Genomic DNA, 21,220 nt, shown 5'->3' with positions numbered 1-21,220 from the left:
TTGGAAGAGTGGGCTGAAAGATGGCAGATGGAATTCAATGTAGACAAGTGTGACGTGTTGCATTTCGGTAAAAATAACCAGAAGAGGACATATACAGTTAAGGGGAGGGCATTGAGGGATGCAGAGGAGCAAAGGGACCTGGGGGTTATGGTACAGAGTTCACTGAAGGTGGATTCCCATGTAGACAGGGTGGTTAAGAAGGCATATGGTATGCTGGCCTTCATAAATCATAGTGTAGGAGCAGGGAGGTGATGCTGCAGCTGTTTAAGGCATTGATGAGGCCAGGTTTGGAGTACTGTGCTCAATTCTGGTCTCCAAATTATAGAAAGGATATAGATAAGGTGGAGAGGGTGCAGAGAAGGTTTACAAGGATGTTGCCTGGCTTACAGCACCTGGATTACAGGGAGAGATTAAGGAGACTGGGACTTTATTCATTGGAACGTAGACGACTGAGAGGAGACTTGATAGAGGTATTTAAAATTATGAAAGGAATAGATAGACTAGACAGAAACAGGCTCTTTCCCCTGAGGGCATGGGAGGTTGGAACAAGAGGCCATGAGTTGAGGGTAAGGGGGCAACAATTTAGGAGATATATTAGAGGTGGCTTTTTCACTCAGCGAGTGGTGGCAGAATGGAATGAACTTACGAATTAGATAGTTGCGGCAGGGTCCCTTCTGTCATTTGTTGGATGTGTACATGGAGGTGAGGGGGTTTGAGGGTTATTGGCAGAGAGCGGGAGGTTTGAGCAAGTGGACTGGTACGGACTCGAAAGGCCGACATGGCCTGTTTCCACTCTGTAAATGGTTATATATATTATATTATATGAATCATTCTCTATGTCAGACAGCATACTTGGGCAAAGTCTCCAAACTAAAATCTCGGGCATGGTTGGTGTCGAAATGGCACGATTGACTAAGCAGGTAGAGCAAAGCTGTTACAGTATCTGCGACCCAGGTCACATCCTGCGCTCTCTGTAAGGAGTTTGAACATTCTCCCCATGACTTGCATGGATTTTCCCCGGGTGCTCCGGTTTCCTCCCACCTCCATATATATACGGCGTTAGAGGGTTCATTGGTCCCACAGGTATATGTGGGTGGTGTGGGCTCGTGGACCACGCTGGCTCCCTAAATTAAAGAATGAAAACTCAAAGCTACAGATGCTGGAATCTTAAGCAGACGCGAATTGCTAGAGGAGGTGAGAAGGTCAGGCAGCTCTGTGGGTAGAAATGGTCAGTCAACGTTTCAGGACCAGAAAGAAAGGGGATGATGTTAATTTAATTTTTAATTTAGACATACAACATGGTAACAGGTCATTTCAGCCCACGAGTCCGTGCTGCCAAATTTACACCCAATTAACCTACACCCCCCCTGATACATTTCAAATGGTGGAAGGAAACAGGAACCCCCGTGGAAATCCCACGCAGACACGGGGAGAACATATCAACTCCTTACAGACAGTGCGGGATTCGAACCCTGTCCTGATCACTGGTGCTGTAAAGGCATTGCGCTAATAGTTATGCCACTGTGTCATGCATAATGTACATATTATGTACAGAAAGAGAAAAAGAAGCAGGTAACATCATATTCAGATTTCAGATTTATTGTCAGAGTACATACATGATCTCACATACAACCCTGAGATTCTATTTCCTGTGGGCGAGGCAGAATTACCACTTATCGGTAGTGCAACAAAACAGTGCATGATGTACATATGTGAACGAATAAAGAATTGTCAACAAACTTTGCAATACAGAAAGGAAAAAAAAGCAAAGATGAGAGTCCTTAAATGAGTCCCTGATTGAGTTTGTTGATGAAGAGTCTGATGCTGGAGGGGTTACAGGTGTTCCTGAACCTGGCGGTGTGGGCGCCTACACCTCTTTCTTGATGGCAGCTGCAAGAAAAGAGCATGTGCTGGGTACTGCATATCCTCGATGATTGCTGCTGTTCCCTGACGGCAGTGCTCCCTGCAGATATTATCAGTAGTGAGGAGAGTTTTGCCCGTAATGTCCTGGGTTGTGACCTTTTGCAGGGCTCTCTGCTCAGGTGTGTTGGTGTCCCCATACCAGTCTATGATGCAGCTGGTCAGCACACTTTGAGCCCTCGATGATAAAGGGTCCAGACCTAATAGGTTGACTGATCATGGTAGTTCTCTGACTTGCTGAGTTACTCCAACAATTCTGTGTCCTCACGAGGAAAATTAATGCTTATTTTTTTCAAGAAAATAGGATTTATGGCCCTCTGTTTTCTCACCACTCACTCTCACAAATCAGTCTTCTGAAAGAGTTATTGTCAGATTGCTGCTTGAATGCCCATGAAAGTAATTCACTTACAGGTGCCCAAAAGTATTAATTGCCCTTTGAGTCTCCGCGCACTTTAAAGAGCCTGTTTTATTTCCAAACGAGTGAACCATCTTGCATCTGGAATGACAATATTGCAGCCAATTTGTTTGCTTCTCAAGGATTGGCAGAGGTTAGGTTACTATTGTGAATTAATTTGCTTAGCTTTGTAAAAGAAAATCACTTCTTGGTGGGGTGGGGGGAGGTGTAAGAAAGGAAAACTGGTGCTGTGTATCTGAAATGAACATGAAGTTATTAAAAATAGAGATAGAACAGAAAACATTACAACACAGTACAGTCCTTCAGCCCATGATGTTGTGCTGACCCACTCCACAATAATCTAATATTTCCCTACATCACACCCATAACCCTCTAGCTTCCTTATATCCATGTGCCTATCTGAGAATCTTACGAACGTCCCCATTTTACCAGCCTCCACCAACACCCTGGTTAATGTATTCCAAGTACACACCACTCTCTGAGTAAAAAAAATTTTCCCTAAACTTTTCTCCACTCATCTCGCATTTGCTATTATCACCCCAGGAAAAAAATTGCCAGCTGTCTACCTTAAGGCCCTTATAGAGCTCGATTAAAACACCTCTCATCCTTTGACACTCCAAAGAGAATAGCTCCCACTCTGTCAACCTTGCTTCATATGCCATATTCTCCAATATTCTCTAACATTCTGGTAAGTCTCCTCTCCAAATCATCTATATCCTTCCTGAAATGAGGTGACCAAAGCAACACAATACTCAAAGTGTGAGTTTTATGGAGTTACAACATTACTCCACTGCTCTTGAACTTAATCCCCTGGCATACACCCTCTTAACCATTCTTTTAACTTGCATGGCAACCTCTATGGGCCTGGACCCCACGATCTGCCTTTTAAAAATCCTCCCAATAACTGCAAGTTCAACCTTCCAAAGAGCATTATGTGGATGGAAGTCTATCTGCCACTTCTCTGACCAACTCTGCATCCTGTCTATATCCTGTTGAAAAGCTGCTACACTATCCAGAACACATCCAACCTTTGTATCATCTTCAAGTATAATTATATAATGTTAATTTAGAGATGCAAGACGGTAACAGAGCCTTTCAGCCCATGAGCCTGTGCCACCCAAGTATACCCATGTGACCAATTAACCTTCTAACCCCGTATGTCATTGGAAGGAAAGCAAAGCACCCAGAGAAAACCCACACAGACACAGGGAGAAGTCCTTACAGACAGCGCCAGATTCGGACCCAGGTTGCTGGCCCTGTAACAGCGCTGTGCTAACTGCTAATTTGTATAGTCAGAAAGCTAAAGAGGTAGCTCATGATGAAATATAAAAAGCTCTCACTATCTGAAGTGTCCTGGTGACTACACCATCCTTCCTTTTTATCATTTTAATGTACGAATAAATGTTACCCAAGGTCCCCGAGTGAAATCCCTTTGTTTTCCTTGATTTGAGAATGTGCTGTCTGGCTGCACCATTGCATCGTAGCTGCAAAACATTGGCCTAGAAGCCATTACAGAGGATTGTTAAAATGGCCGAGCTGATTACTGGGGACCTTTGCTGTTTATCAGGAGCATTGCTTAAATAATTATAGAACACCTTTTCCATCTGACACACGACATCATTAACCCACTACCATCAAGAAGAAGGTACGGGAGTATCAAAATCAAGGCTGCACGTCTGGGAAATAGCTTCTTGCCACAGGCTGTAAGAATGATGAGCAGTATCCTGTAACTGAGTAAATCATCCCAAAATATTTAGATACATTTATTTTAAATTTTTATGTATATTTGTGATTATCATGTGTGTGCATCATGGTCTGGAGAAACACTGTTTAGACTGGTTGAATATGTACAATCAGATGATAATAAAAACTTAAGCTGGAAATGGGACCAGAAGATCTATGATACCCAGGTGAGAGAGTAGATAGGGCCTTAATTTAATGTCTGAGGTGAAGTATGGCACCTGCCATGGTGAGTTATCCCTGGAGGATCAGTCTGATTTTAGTAATGGAATCCCTGCAATATGGTTTGAATCCACAATCCTATTATCGTTGAGGTTCATTTTCAGGAATAGTGTCTCCCCAGACTTTAACTTGGCACTCTTTCTTTAGAGTGAAACACGAGAGTCTGCAGACACGGTGTTTGTTGTAAAAACACACAGTAAATGCTGGAGGAACTCAGCCAGTCTCGCAGCGCCTATAGGTGGTAAAGGTATATTACTGATGCTTCAGGCCTGAGCCCTTCTTCATAGAACACTTCAGCACAGTACAGTCCCTTTGGCCCTCAATGTTGTACTGACACATATATTTCTTAAAAAAAGTATAAAACCCTCCCTACCCCTTAATCCTCTATTTTTCTTCTATCCATGTACTTGTCTAAGAGTCTCTTAAATGCCACCAATATTTCAGCCTCCACCACCATCCATGGCAAGGCATTCCAAGCACCCACAACTCTTTGTTTAAAAAAAACCTGCTCCTGATGTCTCCCCTAAACTTCCCTCTCTTCACTTTGTACATATTTGTATGTCCTCTGGTGTTCGCTGTTCCTGTCCTGGGGAAAAGACATTGGTGTCTACCCTACCGATGCCTCTCATAATCTTGTAGACCTCTATTAAGTCTCCTCTCATCCTTCTATTCTCCAAAGAGAAAAGTCCCAGCTCTGCTCACCTTGCCTCATTTTCTTATTTCCCAATCCAGGCAACATCCTGGTGAATCTCCTCTGCACCCTCTTCATAGCTTCCACATCCTTCCTGTAAAGAGGTGACCAGAACTGAATGCAATACTCTAAGTGTGGTCTCACCAGAGACTTGTAGAGTTGCAACATGACCTTTTGACTCTTGAACTCAATCTCCCTATTAATTTACTATATAGTACAACTCCAATCATCAGAAATGATCAGGTCTGGACCTTCAACAGGTAATCATTTTTTCAGATTTAAAAAAAAACAGCCCAGTAGCAACAGCAAATCGCATATATCAATATTTAAACAACAGCAAACAACAAGGAAAGGCTTTTTAAGCATTAAAATAATGTTTAATTCTCACCAAAAAAAACTGGCCACTACTGATCAGCAAGACCTCCCAACCATAGCCAATCACCGACACTTACGCATCGCTACCTCTGATCCCTGGGGATGCTTCCTGAGCCGGTGGAACACTCAGTGGGCTCCTGCATCCCCGGTCACCAGAGCTCCCGATGCCCAAGCCCTGACTCTGAACCCTCCTCTGCTAGGCCTACCGCATGCCCATCAGGGAGTCCAGTGTGCATGTGCGGTAACAGGCCGAGGGGAGAGTTCTGAGTCAGTGTCGAGCAGGTCTGTTGTGCCGAGGGAGGGGAGGGCATGTCACTGAGCCCGAAGTCCCACTCCTCCCCGGGAGGCACTCTCCTTGATGATGCCGGGACAAGGGATTCTTCTGACGGCTTGCAATTGGGAGACAGTGGCGGACTGTTTGAAAGGGAGAAAAGTTAATAGGGGAAGATAAAGAAGAAATGGAAAAAGAGAGGGGAGGGTGTTACTTGAAAGGAGGACAATCGTTTTAATTTCATGTCAAGTGAATTTTTTTTCAACCTGTGAAGTCAGTTCAGCTCCAAAAACATTTGGATAAATGAGGATTTCTGATTTGTTTCGGATATCCTCATTTATCCAATTTTTAAAAAAAAATTTTGTAGATAAATGAGGATTTCAGAGAACCCACCCGATTTCAGATCATCGGAGTTGTACTGTACCTCAGGTCCGAAATATCGGTAATTATATCTTTACCTCCTATGGACGCTGCAAGACCGGCTGAGTTCCTCCGGCACTTTCAGTGCCTCTTTATTTAGATGCTGCCTTCACCTGAACCGACTCCTTTCTTGCCCTGTGTAGCTCCTACATTTTAATCTTAATCTTTTGTTTTAAACCATTGAATTGTTTCGTGGTGAACCTTGTGTCGGCTGCTTTCTCACTGAAAGTTCCCCTCCATTTCCCTTTGTTTTAGAGCTGTTGTGGTGAGTTATCAGGAGCACCTCGGCGTCACCTACGTAACGTTCAGTGAGGATCCCGGCTCTCGGATGATCATTCACAACAGATGTACAGTTCCGATCATGATGAACGAAAATATCAAAGGTAGAAGTCTGGTTTAATATCTCCGAACTGTGGTGACTATTTGTTTAAATCATTGTACTTTGATTGTCAGTGATCACCAATTTAACTTTAATGAAAGAAAAACGCTGGAGAATATGAGGGAGTCCAGAACCGGAGACGATAAGTAAAAGATGGTTATAAATAAATCCAGGAAAGAATTCAAGGGGAATGCACTGACACGGAGAGTGGAGAGACCATGGATCTTCTGAATCGGTTGGTGTGAGAAGCACTGATACATTTAAGCAAAGTAAGGGTAGGCCAATGAGGCAGAAAGGTTTTGGGTGATCTGGCGTTGAACAGAGGTGGGAGGTAGTTTGCATGAAGCATTAGCGCCACCATTGCTGAGGGACTGAGTAGTCATTGTGTACTGTAATTCTTTGGCTTGGCTTCGCGGACGAAGATTTATGGAGGGGGTAAAAAGTCCACGTCAGCTGCAGGCTCGTTTGTGGCTGACAAGTCCGATGCGGTACAGGCAGACACGGTTGCAGCGGTTGCAGGGGAAAATTGGTTGGTTGGGGTTGGGTGTTGGGTTTTTCCTCCTTTGCCTTTTGTCAGTGACTGTAATTATCTGCAAATTAAATAGGAAATGTGCAGATACAGTCGTAGGTTTGTGCTGGTGAGAAACAGGCCCTTTGGCCCATCACTTCCATGCTGTCCTGTTTGCCCATCGACACTAATCTTATTTCAAAATATAGAAATGCTGCCAGTCTCGCGGCATTCATTGGAGGTAAAGATATATGACCAATATTTCAGGCTGGGCCCTTCCTCAAGGTATGAGTTCAGACACTCTATTTCTTCTAGTAGCTGTGTAAAATCTTTGACCCACTACCCTCTACCTCCTGTCGCCATGCCACTTAACCAGATTACCTTAACCTCTTGGACCAACCTAGCATGTGGGACCTGTCAAATTTCGTACTGCCTTTTTGAAGTTCATGTAGACAGGGAGGGAAGGGTTATGAAACAGAGAGCATTTCAGTGCAGTGTGGTGATCTATATACACCTACTCCACCATCAATCTAACCCTTCCCTTCCTCATAATCATCCATTTTTGTTACATCCGTATGTCTAAGAGTTTTTTAAATATCCCATTTGCACCAACTTTCACCACCACCTCAGCCATGCATTCCAGACATTCACAGTACTCTGCATATAAACAACTTTCCTCTGACCCCCCCCCCCCCCGAAATCTTCCTCTACTCACCTTAAAAAGATTGAGGGTAAAGTGGGGTGGCACTGCATCGTGGGCCGAAGGGCCTGCACTTTGCTCTACTGTTCCTCGTCTTGAATTTACTTTTCTATTCCTGACCAAATCTTCAATATCCTTTGTCATCCAAAGTTCCCTAATCTTTTTGGTGGCCATCAATTCGTCTTAACTCTCTTTCTGGAGACTCCTAACTTTTCAGCACTTGATTTACTCACATGTATCTGCACCCTATCGACTTTTGCCGGGTCTTCTCTCACACTATTGAAATCATCCTTCCCCCATTCAAGACCTTATCCCTTTGCATAGCTACCTTGAAACTTACAGAATGATGGTCAAGACTCCTAAAGGGCTCCCCCACTGACACTTTTACACTGCTCAGTTTCATTTCTGAAGAAAAGGGGGAGGACTGCGCTGCCTCTCGTAGATCTATCACACATTGTCTCAAAGCACTCTCTTGGATGCATTTGGAAAATCCCCCCTCATCTATACCCCTTGCTAAGGCAATCCCACTCAATTTAGCCGGCATGGTTAGCTTACAGTCAGCAGAACACTATTACAATGCCAATCACCCAGGTTCAGATCTGATGCTGTCCATAAGGAGTTTGTACGTTCTCCGCATGACCATTGTGGGTTTCCTGGGTGTTCCAGTTTCCTCCCATTCTTCAAAATGCAGGGAATTGGTTGGTTAATTGGCTGTCATCAGGCAGCGTGGGATTCAATGGCTGGAATTAGCTTCCATTGTGTTGTATCATTAAACAAGTTAAATATTGTAAAAGTTAAAATCCTCCACTATTGCTTTAACACCTTCATGTGATTTGCCTACATTTTTGATCCACTTTCCTGAGAGAGTGTGTAGTATAACTCTGTTAATGCGATCACCCCTCTCCTAACCTTTGGAGGTTCAGCATTCTCACTGCCCATGGGATGATGTTGTTCCTCAGCCTGGTGGTGCTGGCTCTGATCCTCCTGCATCTCTTCCCCGACGGGAGCAGTTCAAAGATGCTCTGTGGAAGGGGTTCTCAGTGATTTTGTGCTCCCTCTTCAGACAATGATTCCATTAGATCACGTCGGTGGGGGGTGGGGGTAGGGGTGGTGAGAGAGACCCCAGTGATCCTCTCTGCCACATCCCTCCATTCTCTTCTGATCTCCCCATGACTCCTTGCATTTTAGTAAATAGTCGAGTCTGCCACCGATCCCATGCTCCCTCACCTGCCTCTGCTCGCTGAACTCGCTTGATTTATCCTCTGCATTTTTCCGCCTACCTGCTGCACTGCCACAATGCTTCCAACCCCCTTGCCAAATCATTTAAGCTTCCTGAGTAGCAACACCCACACAAGGATAGATCTCTGAGGTAGAAGTTCCACCTACCTCAGATGTGAACCCAATGATCCAAATCCTGGATGATCTCCCTCCTGCACTAGCCCCTTAACCACTTGCTCTTTAGTAATCCTGAAATTGTATGATCATGTGCACAAAATGTTCCCTACTAAAAATGCCACACTGCTCAGTTTAAGTTCTGAGATAAGGTTGAGTACTGCCCTATCTCTAGAAGGTCTAACACACATTGTCTCAAGCCACTCTCTTGGATTCACTTGACAAATCCCATTCCATCTAAGCCAGTGGTTCTCAACCTTTTTCTTCCCACTCACATCCCACTTTAAGTATTCCCTATGCCATTGGTGCTCTGTGATCAGTAAGGGATTGCTTAAGGTGGGATGTGAGTGGGAAGGGAAGGTTGAGAATCACTGCTCTAGACCCATTGTTACTGAAATATTTTGCTTGAGAAAAATTGTCATTGGCCCATTTCCTTTGGAGATATGAAACCGTGCGCATGACGAGTCCATGAGGGACGATTAAAACAGTGGTTTTCCAACTTTTTCTTTCCACCCACATCCCACCTTAAGCAACCCCTTGCTAATCACAGAGCACCGATGGCATAGGGATTACTTAAAATGGGATGTGAGTGGAAACAAAAAAGTTGAGAATCACTGATCTAAGCCCCTTGCTAAGGCAAGTTCAGAGGCACAGTTAAGCAATGGGGTCAGCGCAATGCTATTATAATGCAAATAATCCCAGTTCGAATCCAGCGCTGCTCATATGTTCGTCCCATGTCCTACATGGGTTTTCCCCAGATGCTCTAGTTTCTTCCCACCCTTCAAAATGTATAGGGTTGGAGGGTAAATTTGGTGTAATTGGGTGGCATGGGTTTCAATGGCTAGTTTCGGCTTCACAAGATCACAAGATAAAGGAACAGAAGTAGGCTATTCGGCCTATCAAGTCTTCTTCGCAACTCCACCCTGGGCTAAACCGTTCTCACATCTAGTTCCAAATTCCTGCCTTTTCCCCATATCCCTGGATATCTTGGCTAATTAGATACCTGTCAATCTCCCCTTAAAATTCCCCCAATGATTGGGCCTCCACAGCTGGATGTGGCAAAGAATTCCACAAATCCATGACCCTCTGACTAAAGAAATTTCTCCTCCTCTCTGTTTTAAATGGATACCTTCTAATTTAAGACCGTGCCCTCTTGTCCTAGATTCACCCACCAAGGGAAATATCTTATTCACATCTGCTCTGTCCAATCCTTTCAACATTCAAAATGTTACATTGAGATTCCCTCTCATTCTTCTACACTCCAATGAATACAGTCCAAGAGCCTCTAAATATTCCTCATATGTTAGCCCTTGCATTCCAGGAATCATCCTAGTAAATCTTCTCTGTTCTCTCTCCAACATCATTACATCCCTTCTAAGATAAGGGGCCAAAATTGCACACAGTTCTCCAAATGAGGTCTCACCAGTGCCCCATAGAGCCTCATCAACACCTCGTTAATCTTATACATTATTCCTCTTGAAATGAAGGCCAACATAGCATTCGCTTTCTTTACTGCCGATTCAACCTGGTGGTTTACCTACAGCTTACCTCGAGGTCCCACAAGTTACTTTGTACTTCCAAATTTTGAATTGTCCCCCCATCCAAATAATAATTTGCCTATTTATTTCCTCTTCCAAAATGTACCTTTCTCAACATTGAATCTCATCTTCCATTTCCTTGCCCAGTCTCCTAATCTGTCCAAGTCTCTCTGCGGCATTTCTGTTTCTTCAACACTTTCTACTCCAATACCTATCTTGATGTCATCTGCAAATTTAACCACAAAATCATTCAATCCATAATCTAAATCATCAATATATATTGTAAAATGAAACATCCCCAACACCAACCCCTACGGAACACCACTAGTGACTGGCAACCAACCAGAATGGGATCCCTTTACTCCCACCCTTTGCCAATGCTCCACCCAATCTAATATCTTTCCTGTAATTCCATGGATTCTCATCTTATTAAAGCAGCCTCTTAATGCGGCTCCTTATCAAAGGCCTTTTGAAAATCCAAATACACAACATCCACAGCCTCGCCCTTGTCCATCCTACTTGAGATTACCTCAAAATTTTCCAATAGCTTGGTCAGGCATGATCTTCCCTTCACGAAACCATGCTGGCTTGGACTTATCATGTCATGAACCTCGAGGTATTTCATAACCTCATCTTTGAGGATCGACTCCAATAACTTTCCTTCTACTGACATCAGACTAATAGGCCTATAATTTCCTTTTTTCTGCCTCCCTCCTTTCTTGAACAGCGGAACTACATTTGCAACCTTCCAATCCTCCAGGACCATGCCAGGGCCTATTGATTTCTGGATTTTCAATGCCTCCACAATCTCCAAAGCCACCTCCTTCAGAACCTGTGGGTGCACCTCATCCAGTCCGGGAAACGTATCTATCTTTAGTCCATTACATTGAGTCCAACTTACTCAACACTATCTCTCTAGTAATCCTGACTGTACTTAATTCTATTCCTGGAGACCTCTGACTATTAGGTATGTAGCTATTGTCTTCTTCAGTGAAGACTGGCACCAAATACTCATTTAGTCCCTCTGCCATCTCTTTGTTACCCATTATAATTTCTCCAGCATTATTTTCAATCAGTCATATATCTACCCATGTCCCTCTTTTATTCTTCATATATTTTTTAAAAAACCTTGATATCCTTTCATATATTATTTGCCAATTTCCTTTCATAATTCATCTTTTCTTTCCTAATGATTACAGAGTTGTATCATTAAAAAAAATTTGGAAACTTAAAATTCTCCACTATTGCCTTTTTGTGATTATCCGACATTTCTGATCCTAATTTCCACTGGGGCGTGTATTATAACTCCATCAAAGTGATCACCCCTCTCTTATCCCTGAGATTTTCCAGCACATCTCATTGGACCATGCTCAGTCTCGCTGTTACGTTCTCCCACACCTGTTTTGCTTTCCCCTTTGTCATGCCTGAATCCTGTATCCCCGGAACATCTACCCTCATTTTTCTCTGATGGCAATAAGATCATTCGAACAACCTATGGTCCATGCTCTCTGACCTTCCTGTGATTCCTTGCATTTTAGTAAACGGAGTCGAGCCTGCCAGTGATACCATGCTCCCTCACCTGCCTCTACTTGCTAAACTAGCTTGATTTGTCTTCTACATTTTTCTATCCACCTGCTGCATTCTGACAGTGCTTTCTACCCCCTTGCCAAATCTTTTAAACCTCTTGAGTAGTGTTCCAAATGTCCATGCAAGGATATGAATCTCTGAGGTACAGGTTCTACCCCCCGCCCCCCCCCCACCCATCTCAGATGCGAACTCAACTATTCAAATACTTGAAAATCTCTCTTCTGCACTGGCTCCTTAACCACTTGCTCCTTACGCCTCCTGATGTTCTGCTTTCTAACCTTTGCCTAAACTCACCTTGGAGCACTTCATCCCTCTTTCTCCATTTGTCATTGGTGCCAATACATCTCTGGTTGTCCTTCCTCTCGCTTCACAATGTTCTGTATCAGATCTGAGACAACTCTGACCATGGCACCAGGGAGGCCACATCCCATTCTGTAGTTTCACAATGATGTTTGTTCCCCTCACTGATCAGAATCAGGATCAGAATTTATTGTTATGAACATGTCATGAAATTTGTTGTTTTGCGGTAGAATCACTGCAAACATTTATTTAAACCACCTTACAAAATAAATAAAAAATAGTGCAAGAAAAAGTCAAATGCAAGGCAGTCTCTGTGGTTCATTATTTTGGAATCTGGTGGTAGAGGGGAAGAAGCTGTCCCTGTGCCGCTGAGTGCTCGTCTTCAGGCTCCTGTACCTTTTTCCCAATGATAGCAGAGTGAAGAGGGCCTGGCCTGGGTGGTGGGGTCCTGAGGATAGAGGCTGCTTTCTTAACACACCACCTCTCGTAGACATCCTCAATAGAATGAAGTCCGGTGACTGTGATTTTGCTGGCCGAGTTAACAACCCTCTGGAGTTTCTTCTTGTCCTGAGCGTTGGCACCTCTGTACTAGACAGTGATTCAATCAACCAGAATGCTCTCCACGGTACATGTGTAGAGGTTTTCGAGAATCCTCAGTGACGTACAAACCTCCTTACAAAGTACAGCCGCTGACGAGCCTTCCTCGTGATTTCATCGACATGAAGGCTCCACCACAGATCCACACCCAGGAATTTGAAGTTCTTGACCCTCTCCACTGCTGACCCCCCCCCCTCCCGATGAGGACTGGTTCATGTTCTGGTGTTGAACCCCACACCATTGCTACTTGCCCAGACCTTCAATTGATAGAAGCATCTAAACTGAAGTAAAATCAACGCAAGTATGAAATTATATCACAGCTGAGCTCTTGATTTCCGTTGATCTTTGGCAGTCATTGTCCACCTTTCATTAGAACTGCTCAAAGTTTACGGGCCCCCTTCCCTTTGAACCAGTCAAGTTTCGTTGGTTACTTCTGTACTTCTTTCCTACAGACTACAAAAAAGCTTTGAAAATATATTATGATTTCAGTCCATGGTCCCGTTAATTGTGCTGTGGCCCCCATGGGGTGTGTACGGTTTCTGATGAGAATGATTCATCTATGGGGTATCTTTAATTATTATTTATGGGTATAAAATAATGGTTTTCAACCTTTTCTCCCCACTCCCTTGCTAACCACCAAGCACCTATGGCATCCTATGCTACAGGTGCCCTGTGATTAGTGAGAGATTAATTAAGATTAATTAAGATTAATTAAGATTTTCAATCTTCTTCAGCATGATGCTGAACCAAGCCATGAAAGACCCCAACAATGAAGACGCTGTTTACATCCGGTACCGCACGGATGGCAGTCTCTTCAATCTGAGGCGCCTGCAAGCTCACACCAAGACACAAGAGAAACTTGTCCGTGAACTACTCTTTGCAGACGATGCCGCTTTAGTTGCCCATTCAGAGCCAGCTCTTCAGCGCTTGACGTCCTGCTTTGCGGAAACTGCCAAAATGTTTGGCCTGGAAGTCAGCCTGAAGAAAACTGAGGTCCTCCATCAGCCAGCTCCCCACCATGACTACCAGCCCCCCCACATCTCCATCGGGCACACAAAACTCAAAACGGTCCACCAGTTTACCTATCTCGGCTGCACCATTTCATCAGATGCAAGGATCGACAATGAGATAGACAACAGACTCGCCAAGGCAAATAGCACCTTTGGAAGACTACACAAAAGAGTCTGGAAAAACAACCAACTGAAAAACCTCACAAAGATAAGCGTATACAGAGCTGTTGTCATACCCACACTCCTGTTCGGCTCCGAATCATGGGTCCTCTACCGGCACCACCTACGGCTCCTAGAACGCTTCCACCAGCGTTGTCTCCGCTCCATCCTCAACATCCATTGGAGCGCTTTCATCCCTAACGTCGAAGTACTCGAGATGGCAGAGGTCGACAGCATCGAGTCCACGCTGCTGAAGATCCAGCTGCGCTGGATGGGTCACGTCTCCAGAATGGAGGACCATCGCCTTCCCAAGATCATGTTATATGGCGAGCTCTCCACTGGCCACCATGACAGAGGTGCACCAAAGAAAAGGTACAAGGACTGCCTAAAGAAATCTCTTGGTGCCTGCCTCATTGACCACCGCCAGTGGGCTGATAACGCCTCAAACCGTGCATCTTGGCGCCTCACAGTTTGGCGGGCAGCAACCTCCTTTGAAGAAGACCGCAGAGCCCACCTCACTGACAAAAGGCAAAGGAGGAAAAACCCAACACCCAACCCCAACCAACCAATTTTCCCCTGCAACCGCTGCAACCGTGTCTGCCTGTCCCGCATCGGACTTGTCAGCCACAAACGAGCCTGCAGCTGACGTGGACTTTTTACCCCCTCCATAAATCTTCGTCCGCGAAGCCAAGCCAAAGAATTAAGCTGATGTGCAAGTGGGGAAAAAATGTGGAGAAGCACTGGTGCAAACATCAAAGAAATTTAATTTTCCACACTTGGTAGAAAGCCTATGGCAATGTTATCCAATCTTAAACGGAGATCATTGAGTTTGTTTCCACTATGATCACTGACAATTCCCAATTTTGCAATATTTAGGCTAAATGGGACAGAACTTACTGGGAAACTCTGACCGTTTCCATATCTCATACCATCATCTGTTTCCTTTTCCCTGGCTTTTTCCCCCAGGGCTGAAATGGCTAATACAAGGAGGCATAGTTTTAAGATGCTTGGGAGGGGGTAAGTGAAGAGAGGATGTAAGAGATAAGAGAGTGGTGGGTTCATGGAATGCACCGCCAGCAATGGTGATGGAGGCAGGTACCAAAAGACCCTTTAAGAAAATGTTACATGGGTACATGGAACTGAGAAAAATGAAGGGTTTATGCGGTATGGAAATATGAGGCAGATGTTAGAGAAGGCTATTAGGTCGGCACAGCACTGTGGCCCAAAGGGCCTGAAGTGTGATTTAGATTTCTGTGTTCATGCACTTGTTTAACATGGTATGATTCATGTCATTTAACCTGGGTTATTCTGCCTTATTCTAGATGCTCCAAAATGCACAGTTTATGGTCGAAGAATCCCCAGCGAATCTTCAATTCACCATGAGCTTTATCACCACATTTGGAACTTTCCTGACTGCAAAACTGAAGACAACCTGCCTGGTGTCCATCTCCGCTCGATGCAATTGCCAGATATCAGAGAGGAATGGAGCGATGTCATTGACCTGAACAGTCCTGGGACTCAAGTGAGATGTTACAGTTTGTTTTGTTATTACTGCGTGTTCATCTGTGGTTCTGTTTGGTGGGTTATTGCATTCACGTTTGATATTTTCCATCAGGAATTCAATTGCAAGGTGCTCTTTGCAGTGTCTCACACAACTTGGGCTCTTTTTTACAGATCACAGGTTGAGTCTGCAACACAGAAATAGATTTTTCATCCTAACTGGACCATTTTGACATTCGTGTTTCACATAAGCCTTCTTCCACTTCAGTGTGGGCTCATTATTTCCATCTCATGTTATTTTCCATCTTCCTGAATGGATCTGTGTTGTTTGTCTCCTGTTCTTTTTTTTATGCAAGATCATTCAGATTCTTAACACTTTTTGTAGAAAGATAGTTCTGAGGAATTCCCAACCACTCCCAAGTCCTTCTGCACAGCAGTCTGCTGCAATTGTTTGCCATTTAAATCATAATCTGCTCTTCCATTTTTCCTTCCAAAGAGGGTGACTTCACATTGACAAACATTGTACTCCATCTGCCAGACCTTTGCCCTCTCACATAACCTATCTGCAGACTCTGCTCAAGGTTTATGGACCCCATTCCTTGTGAAGCATTCAGGTTTAGTTAGTTTCTTCCGTACTTCTACCGACCACATAGAAAACATAAAATGTATTTATGTTACGTTCTGAGCTTAAAATAAAACAAGGCTTTTACTTAAATGAGCTGTGGCCTCCCGGGGGCTGTAGGGCCCCTGTTGAAAATAGCTGGTTTAGAGGGATATGGGCTGAACACAGGCAAATAGGACCAGCTTGGTTGGTGTGGTCAAGATGGGCCGAAGGGTGCAGGGTGACTTAGACAGGATGGGTGAGCGGGCAGATGCAGTTTAATGTGGATAAATATGAGGTGATCCACTTTGGTGGCAAGGACAGGAAGGCAGATTTCTGTCTGAATGGTGTCGTTAGGAAGAGGGGGAATTACAACCAAATCTAGGGGTCCTTGTTCATCAGTCACTGAAAATAAACATGCAGGTGGACCAGGCAGTGAAGAAAGTTAATGGCTGCTGGTCTTCAAAACAAAGGGAATTGAGTATAGGAGGAGAGAGGTCCTTCTGTGGTTGTACAGGACCCTGGTGAGATGCATCTGGAATATTCTGTGCAATTTTAGTCTCTAAATTTGAGGAAGGACATACTTGCTATTGAGGGAGTGCAGCGTAGGTTCACGAGATTAATTCTTGGGATAGCAGGACTGTCACATGTTGAAGGATTGGAGAGACTGGGCTTGTGTACACTGGAATTTAGAAGAATGAGAGGGGATTAGATTGAACCATATAAGATTATTAAGGGAATGGACCCGCTAGATGCAGGAAACATATTCCTGATATTGAGAGAGACCAGAACCAGAGGCCACAGCTTTTAAGAATAAGGGATAGGCCATTTAGAACAGAGTTGAGAAAAAAACTATTTCACCCAGAGATTTGTGGACCTGAGAAATGCTCTGCCTCAGAAGGCGGAGGAGGCCAATTCTCTGGATGCTTTCAGGAAAGATTTAGAGCTTTTAAAGATAGCAGACTCAAGGAATATGGGGAGAAGGTAGGAACAGGGTACTGATTGTGGACGATCAGCCATGATCACAGTGAATGACAGTTCTGCATGAAGGGCCAAATGGCCTACTTCTCCACCTATTGTCTACTTCTCTGCTGTAGATCTATATGGTTCCATGCAATGTGCATAGTGGGGCCAAACGCTATCCTTATCAATGATGCCTACATTCAAGATTCAATTTATTGTCATGTAATAAGACTGAAATATTACACGAAATTTGTTTTCATCTGCTGCAAGGGGGATAGATATGCCATGGCTAGAAATTGTCTGAAATACTTCTTGCTGTCAGAGAAAGAGATGCAAATAAGTATCCCCTCAAAGTCACCGTGTGTCTGTGGATTTGCCTCCAGCGCTCCCGCAGCCCCTGCAACCACTGAGTCGAGTCCAAACTACCAGCAGATCGAGCTCCAGATGTGAACCTCCGACACAATCGAGAACTCTTCAGCGCCCTTGGCACGCCCTTGTATCCTCTTCAGACAGTCTTGAGCCAGTCTCCAGCAGTCCACAGCCCAGTCTGAATCGACTGCAGATGGAAGCAGCCCATAACCTGTATGGATCCCTCGCCTCATTGGTCTGCCACCGTGATCGTCCCTTCTGTTTCTCCTTCTCAAATGGGGGCTGGTCTCCTCATTTTCCGGTGCCTTGTGCTAGTCCTCCTCTTCCCCAGTCTGTAACCCCTTGTGGCTACTGCCGATCATAGGCGTCGCCATCTTGTCGCAGACCACGTAGTTGCAGTATTCTTAAGTAAAACTACCATCTCACATTCTGTAAGTGAATAAAAATTAATGACAATTCACATGTCATTTGTGCCCAATGGTGCTTCCAAAAGCACTAAGAGCCATCAATGGCTTCCATTTACTTGATGATGTTTCCATCACACTGGTTCGATGCATGGGGCCATTGGCAGACGTGAGCCTAACAAAGCTCTTCATTTGGACGCCATACTTAAAAGTGTTGGAGAAACTCAGCAGGTCACACAGCATCTATAGGAAGTGAAGGGTAACCAATATTTCGGCCCTTCAACAAGGTATGAGCAAAAATCATTTGGACAATATGTCCTGCAGTGATAGGAAAATTACCCTTCAAAAGATATGTGGAGCTGTGTGGTCGCAAGGGGATATGGTAAATGTGTACGAAGTTGACTGCATTTTAAGCCTTCTGCCCAACTCAGAAATTGGACGTGTCCTTAAAATGTCTGTCCTATTTGTTCGCAGTTCTGTTCACAGTAACTAATGACTTGTGTTGATCAAGATGCCTTGGCTTGACGAAAAAAGGTCCTTTCAATCTTCCAACTATAAATTTGCTACTGCTTCTGTTATTTGCTCCCCATTTTTTGGGGATTGACCAAAATTTGGCAGTTTTCTCACCTTGCCACCCCTCACCCTTCAACCATCTATGATGGAGGTAAATAAGAGAGACTGCAGATGGTGGAAAACTGGAGCAGCACACAAAATGCTGGAGGAACTTTGTGGGTCAAGTAGCATCCTTAAAAGGCAATGGACAGTCGACCTTCTGGGTTGAAATCCTTCCTCAGGAATCTTCAGCCCGAATTACTGATTACCCATTGCCTTCCATGGATTCATTTTTTATAAAAAAATTTATTTGCAGCATGGTTGAAGATGATTCTGGCCATTGAAATCCGTGCTGCTCAATAACAACCCAATAATCTCCCAACCATGTATGTCTTTGGAGTGAGGGAAGAAAACAGACCACCCAGCAGGTCATGGGGAAAATGCACAAACCCCTTTCAGAGAGCGATGGATTTGAACCCAGGTCACTGGCGCCTGGCATCATGTTAACCACCATGCTATTTGTGGCCTGTTGAGTTTGTCCAGCGTTTTGTGAGCTGCATAGATCATGCAGGTTTGGGGTGTTCTTTACCCTTCCTGGGCACATTCATGCAACAGCTCCATTGGACCACAGGGTGACACATTGCTCAGACGCACTTCCTTCATTGCTGAACAAAACCTGAGAGCATCCTTAATCAAAATGAACTTGCAACGCAGACTCTGTGGACCTCATTGCCCCCTCCAACTCCCCCCATTCGAGCAACCTTACTGCCCTGAGGTGGTGGTGACAGCCTTCCCATTTGAATCCCTGAGTCAGCTCAACAGCATATTTGGTGCGTGAAGTATTGGAGGCAACAAAGAGGAAATCTGTGCATGTCAGGCAGCAAAGTCTGTCATGTAGCGTCCTTGAATAGTGAGGTTACCAGAACGACTGATAAGCGAAGTTCAGAGCATGTGTGCCTCGATGTCTCAAAAATCCAGGAATAGAACTCAAAAGGCCCCTTCTGTCGTTAATAACATTGAATCTATAGCGAGAACCCATCAAAGTAATCGTCTGTGTTGTGCTTTGAGAGGAACTCATCAGAGTCTTTTTATTTGATGGAACTGAATTCTGTTTAAATGGAATTGATGGAGTAATAGAATGTCAGAAGACATTTCCTCTTTAAACGTTTTTATCTTAGAATTTTTCACAAGATGTCATTCCCCATAGAAGGCAGCCACTCTCTGGCTCTTCGACCTCTCATGGATGAGATGAGTGATAAATCAGGTTCAACCGATATGAATGTCAGACTTGGGTCAACCACCAGAGCTGAGAGCGGAAATATTTGAGAGAGACCTGAGGGATACCTTTTTTTTGAAAGTTGTATTTGTAGTTCTACAGATTCAAACTTTACAAATATCACAGGGGATCACTCCTCCCCTTTTACAAATCAGTTTATATCGCATCCTTATATTTTCTCCCCCCCCCTTCCTTCCCCCAACCACTCATCCTCCCGTCCCACCCCAACATTAACAAAGAGAGACATATATCAATTACTAAAAATAACAAAGCAAATACAAAAAAAAATGTGGGTGCGGGGGTGGGAGGTTGTCATTCTCGACATTCCAGGACTTGTGTGAGCCTAATGTGTGCCCTAATGTTCACTGTTTCCTTTTGAGAGGGGCACTGGGAAGGTTAATCACCCTTGCACCTCAATGTATCGCAAGTATGGCTACCACACCTTAACAAACGAGTCGTGTCTCCCTCTCAAGTTATAGGTAATTTTCTCCAGGGGAACACAGCTCCGTGTTCCGTCGCTTTGTGCGTAGCTGAGTGTCAGATTTCCGGGTAACCATTATGCATTTCCTGGCTTCCACCAAGGCAACTTTTACAAATTGAATTTAGACAATCTCGGACTCGTGTCCATAATATCCCCCAACAGGCACAGCACTGGATCCTGTGGATACTCCACCCACGTAGTTATTTCCAAAATGGAGGGACACCTTCTTCACACAGAGGGAGATGGGCATGAGGATTGGGTGGCAGAAAAAGTGGTAAATGCAGGGACAAAGATAATTACAGCTCAATACAAGCCCTTCAACCGACAATGTGCCAACCTACATATACCTCCCAAAAAACTAAACCCTCCTTACCTCATAACCCTCTATTTTTCTTTCATCCATGTGCCTATCTTGAACTCTCTTAACTGCTTTTTTTCCAGATATTTTTACAGCCTCCACTATCACCTGGCACCCACAACTCTCAGTGTAAAATATTCACACTGGACAAGTTGGGCAGAAGGATTTGTTTCTGTGCTATAAAACTCTCTGACTGTGAGCTTAACAGTGAATGAAAATAAAAAGACTGCAAATGCTGAAGTGAAAGTAGAAAATGGTGGAAACACTCAACAGGTCAGGCAGTATCTACAGATGGAGAGATATATGGTTTATACACAGATGCTGCAATAATTTCCCACCGACAATTTTCACACTTACCTTCTGGAGTGACTGTTGGCACAGGAGGAATGTTTACAGTAAATACCTGAGTTGCAGTATTTTCGTAGGCTAGACGTGGGTTGACGTCGACCGTGATGTAGACCCTGCGTGTGATGTACAGTGTCTACTGCGTCA

The 21,220-nt window shown here is 44.2% G+C and overlaps 1 protein-coding gene across 7 annotated transcripts in view; it reads left to right on the top strand.

The window, feature by feature from the left end:
• Positions 1–21,220, top strand: part of LOC138755825 (intermembrane lipid transfer protein VPS13B-like) — a 1,263,706-nt gene that overhangs the window by 1,214,985 nt on the left and 27,501 nt on the right. For 6 of the 7 annotated variants that reach the window (XM_069922506.1, XM_069922508.1, XM_069922505.1 and 3 more), the window contains 2 exons: positions 6,310–6,437; positions 15,547–15,746. In XM_069922506.1, coding sequence (XP_069778607.1) covers positions 6,310–6,437; positions 15,547–15,746 — 328 coding nt within the window. Of the gene's footprint in view, positions 1–6,309; positions 6,438–15,546; positions 15,747–21,220 lie in introns of those variants that run through there. The other variant, XR_011352575.1, reaches the window with a different exon arrangement.

The sequence above is a fragment of the Narcine bancroftii genome, chromosome 2 (assembly GCF_036971445.1).
Source record: "Narcine bancroftii isolate sNarBan1 chromosome 2, sNarBan1.hap1, whole genome shotgun sequence".
Taxonomy (NCBI): Eukaryota; Metazoa; Chordata; class Chondrichthyes; order Torpediniformes; family Narcinidae; genus Narcine; species Narcine bancroftii.
Note: the sequence above shows the minus strand (reverse complement) of the source record. Positions and strands in the feature narration are given on the sequence as shown.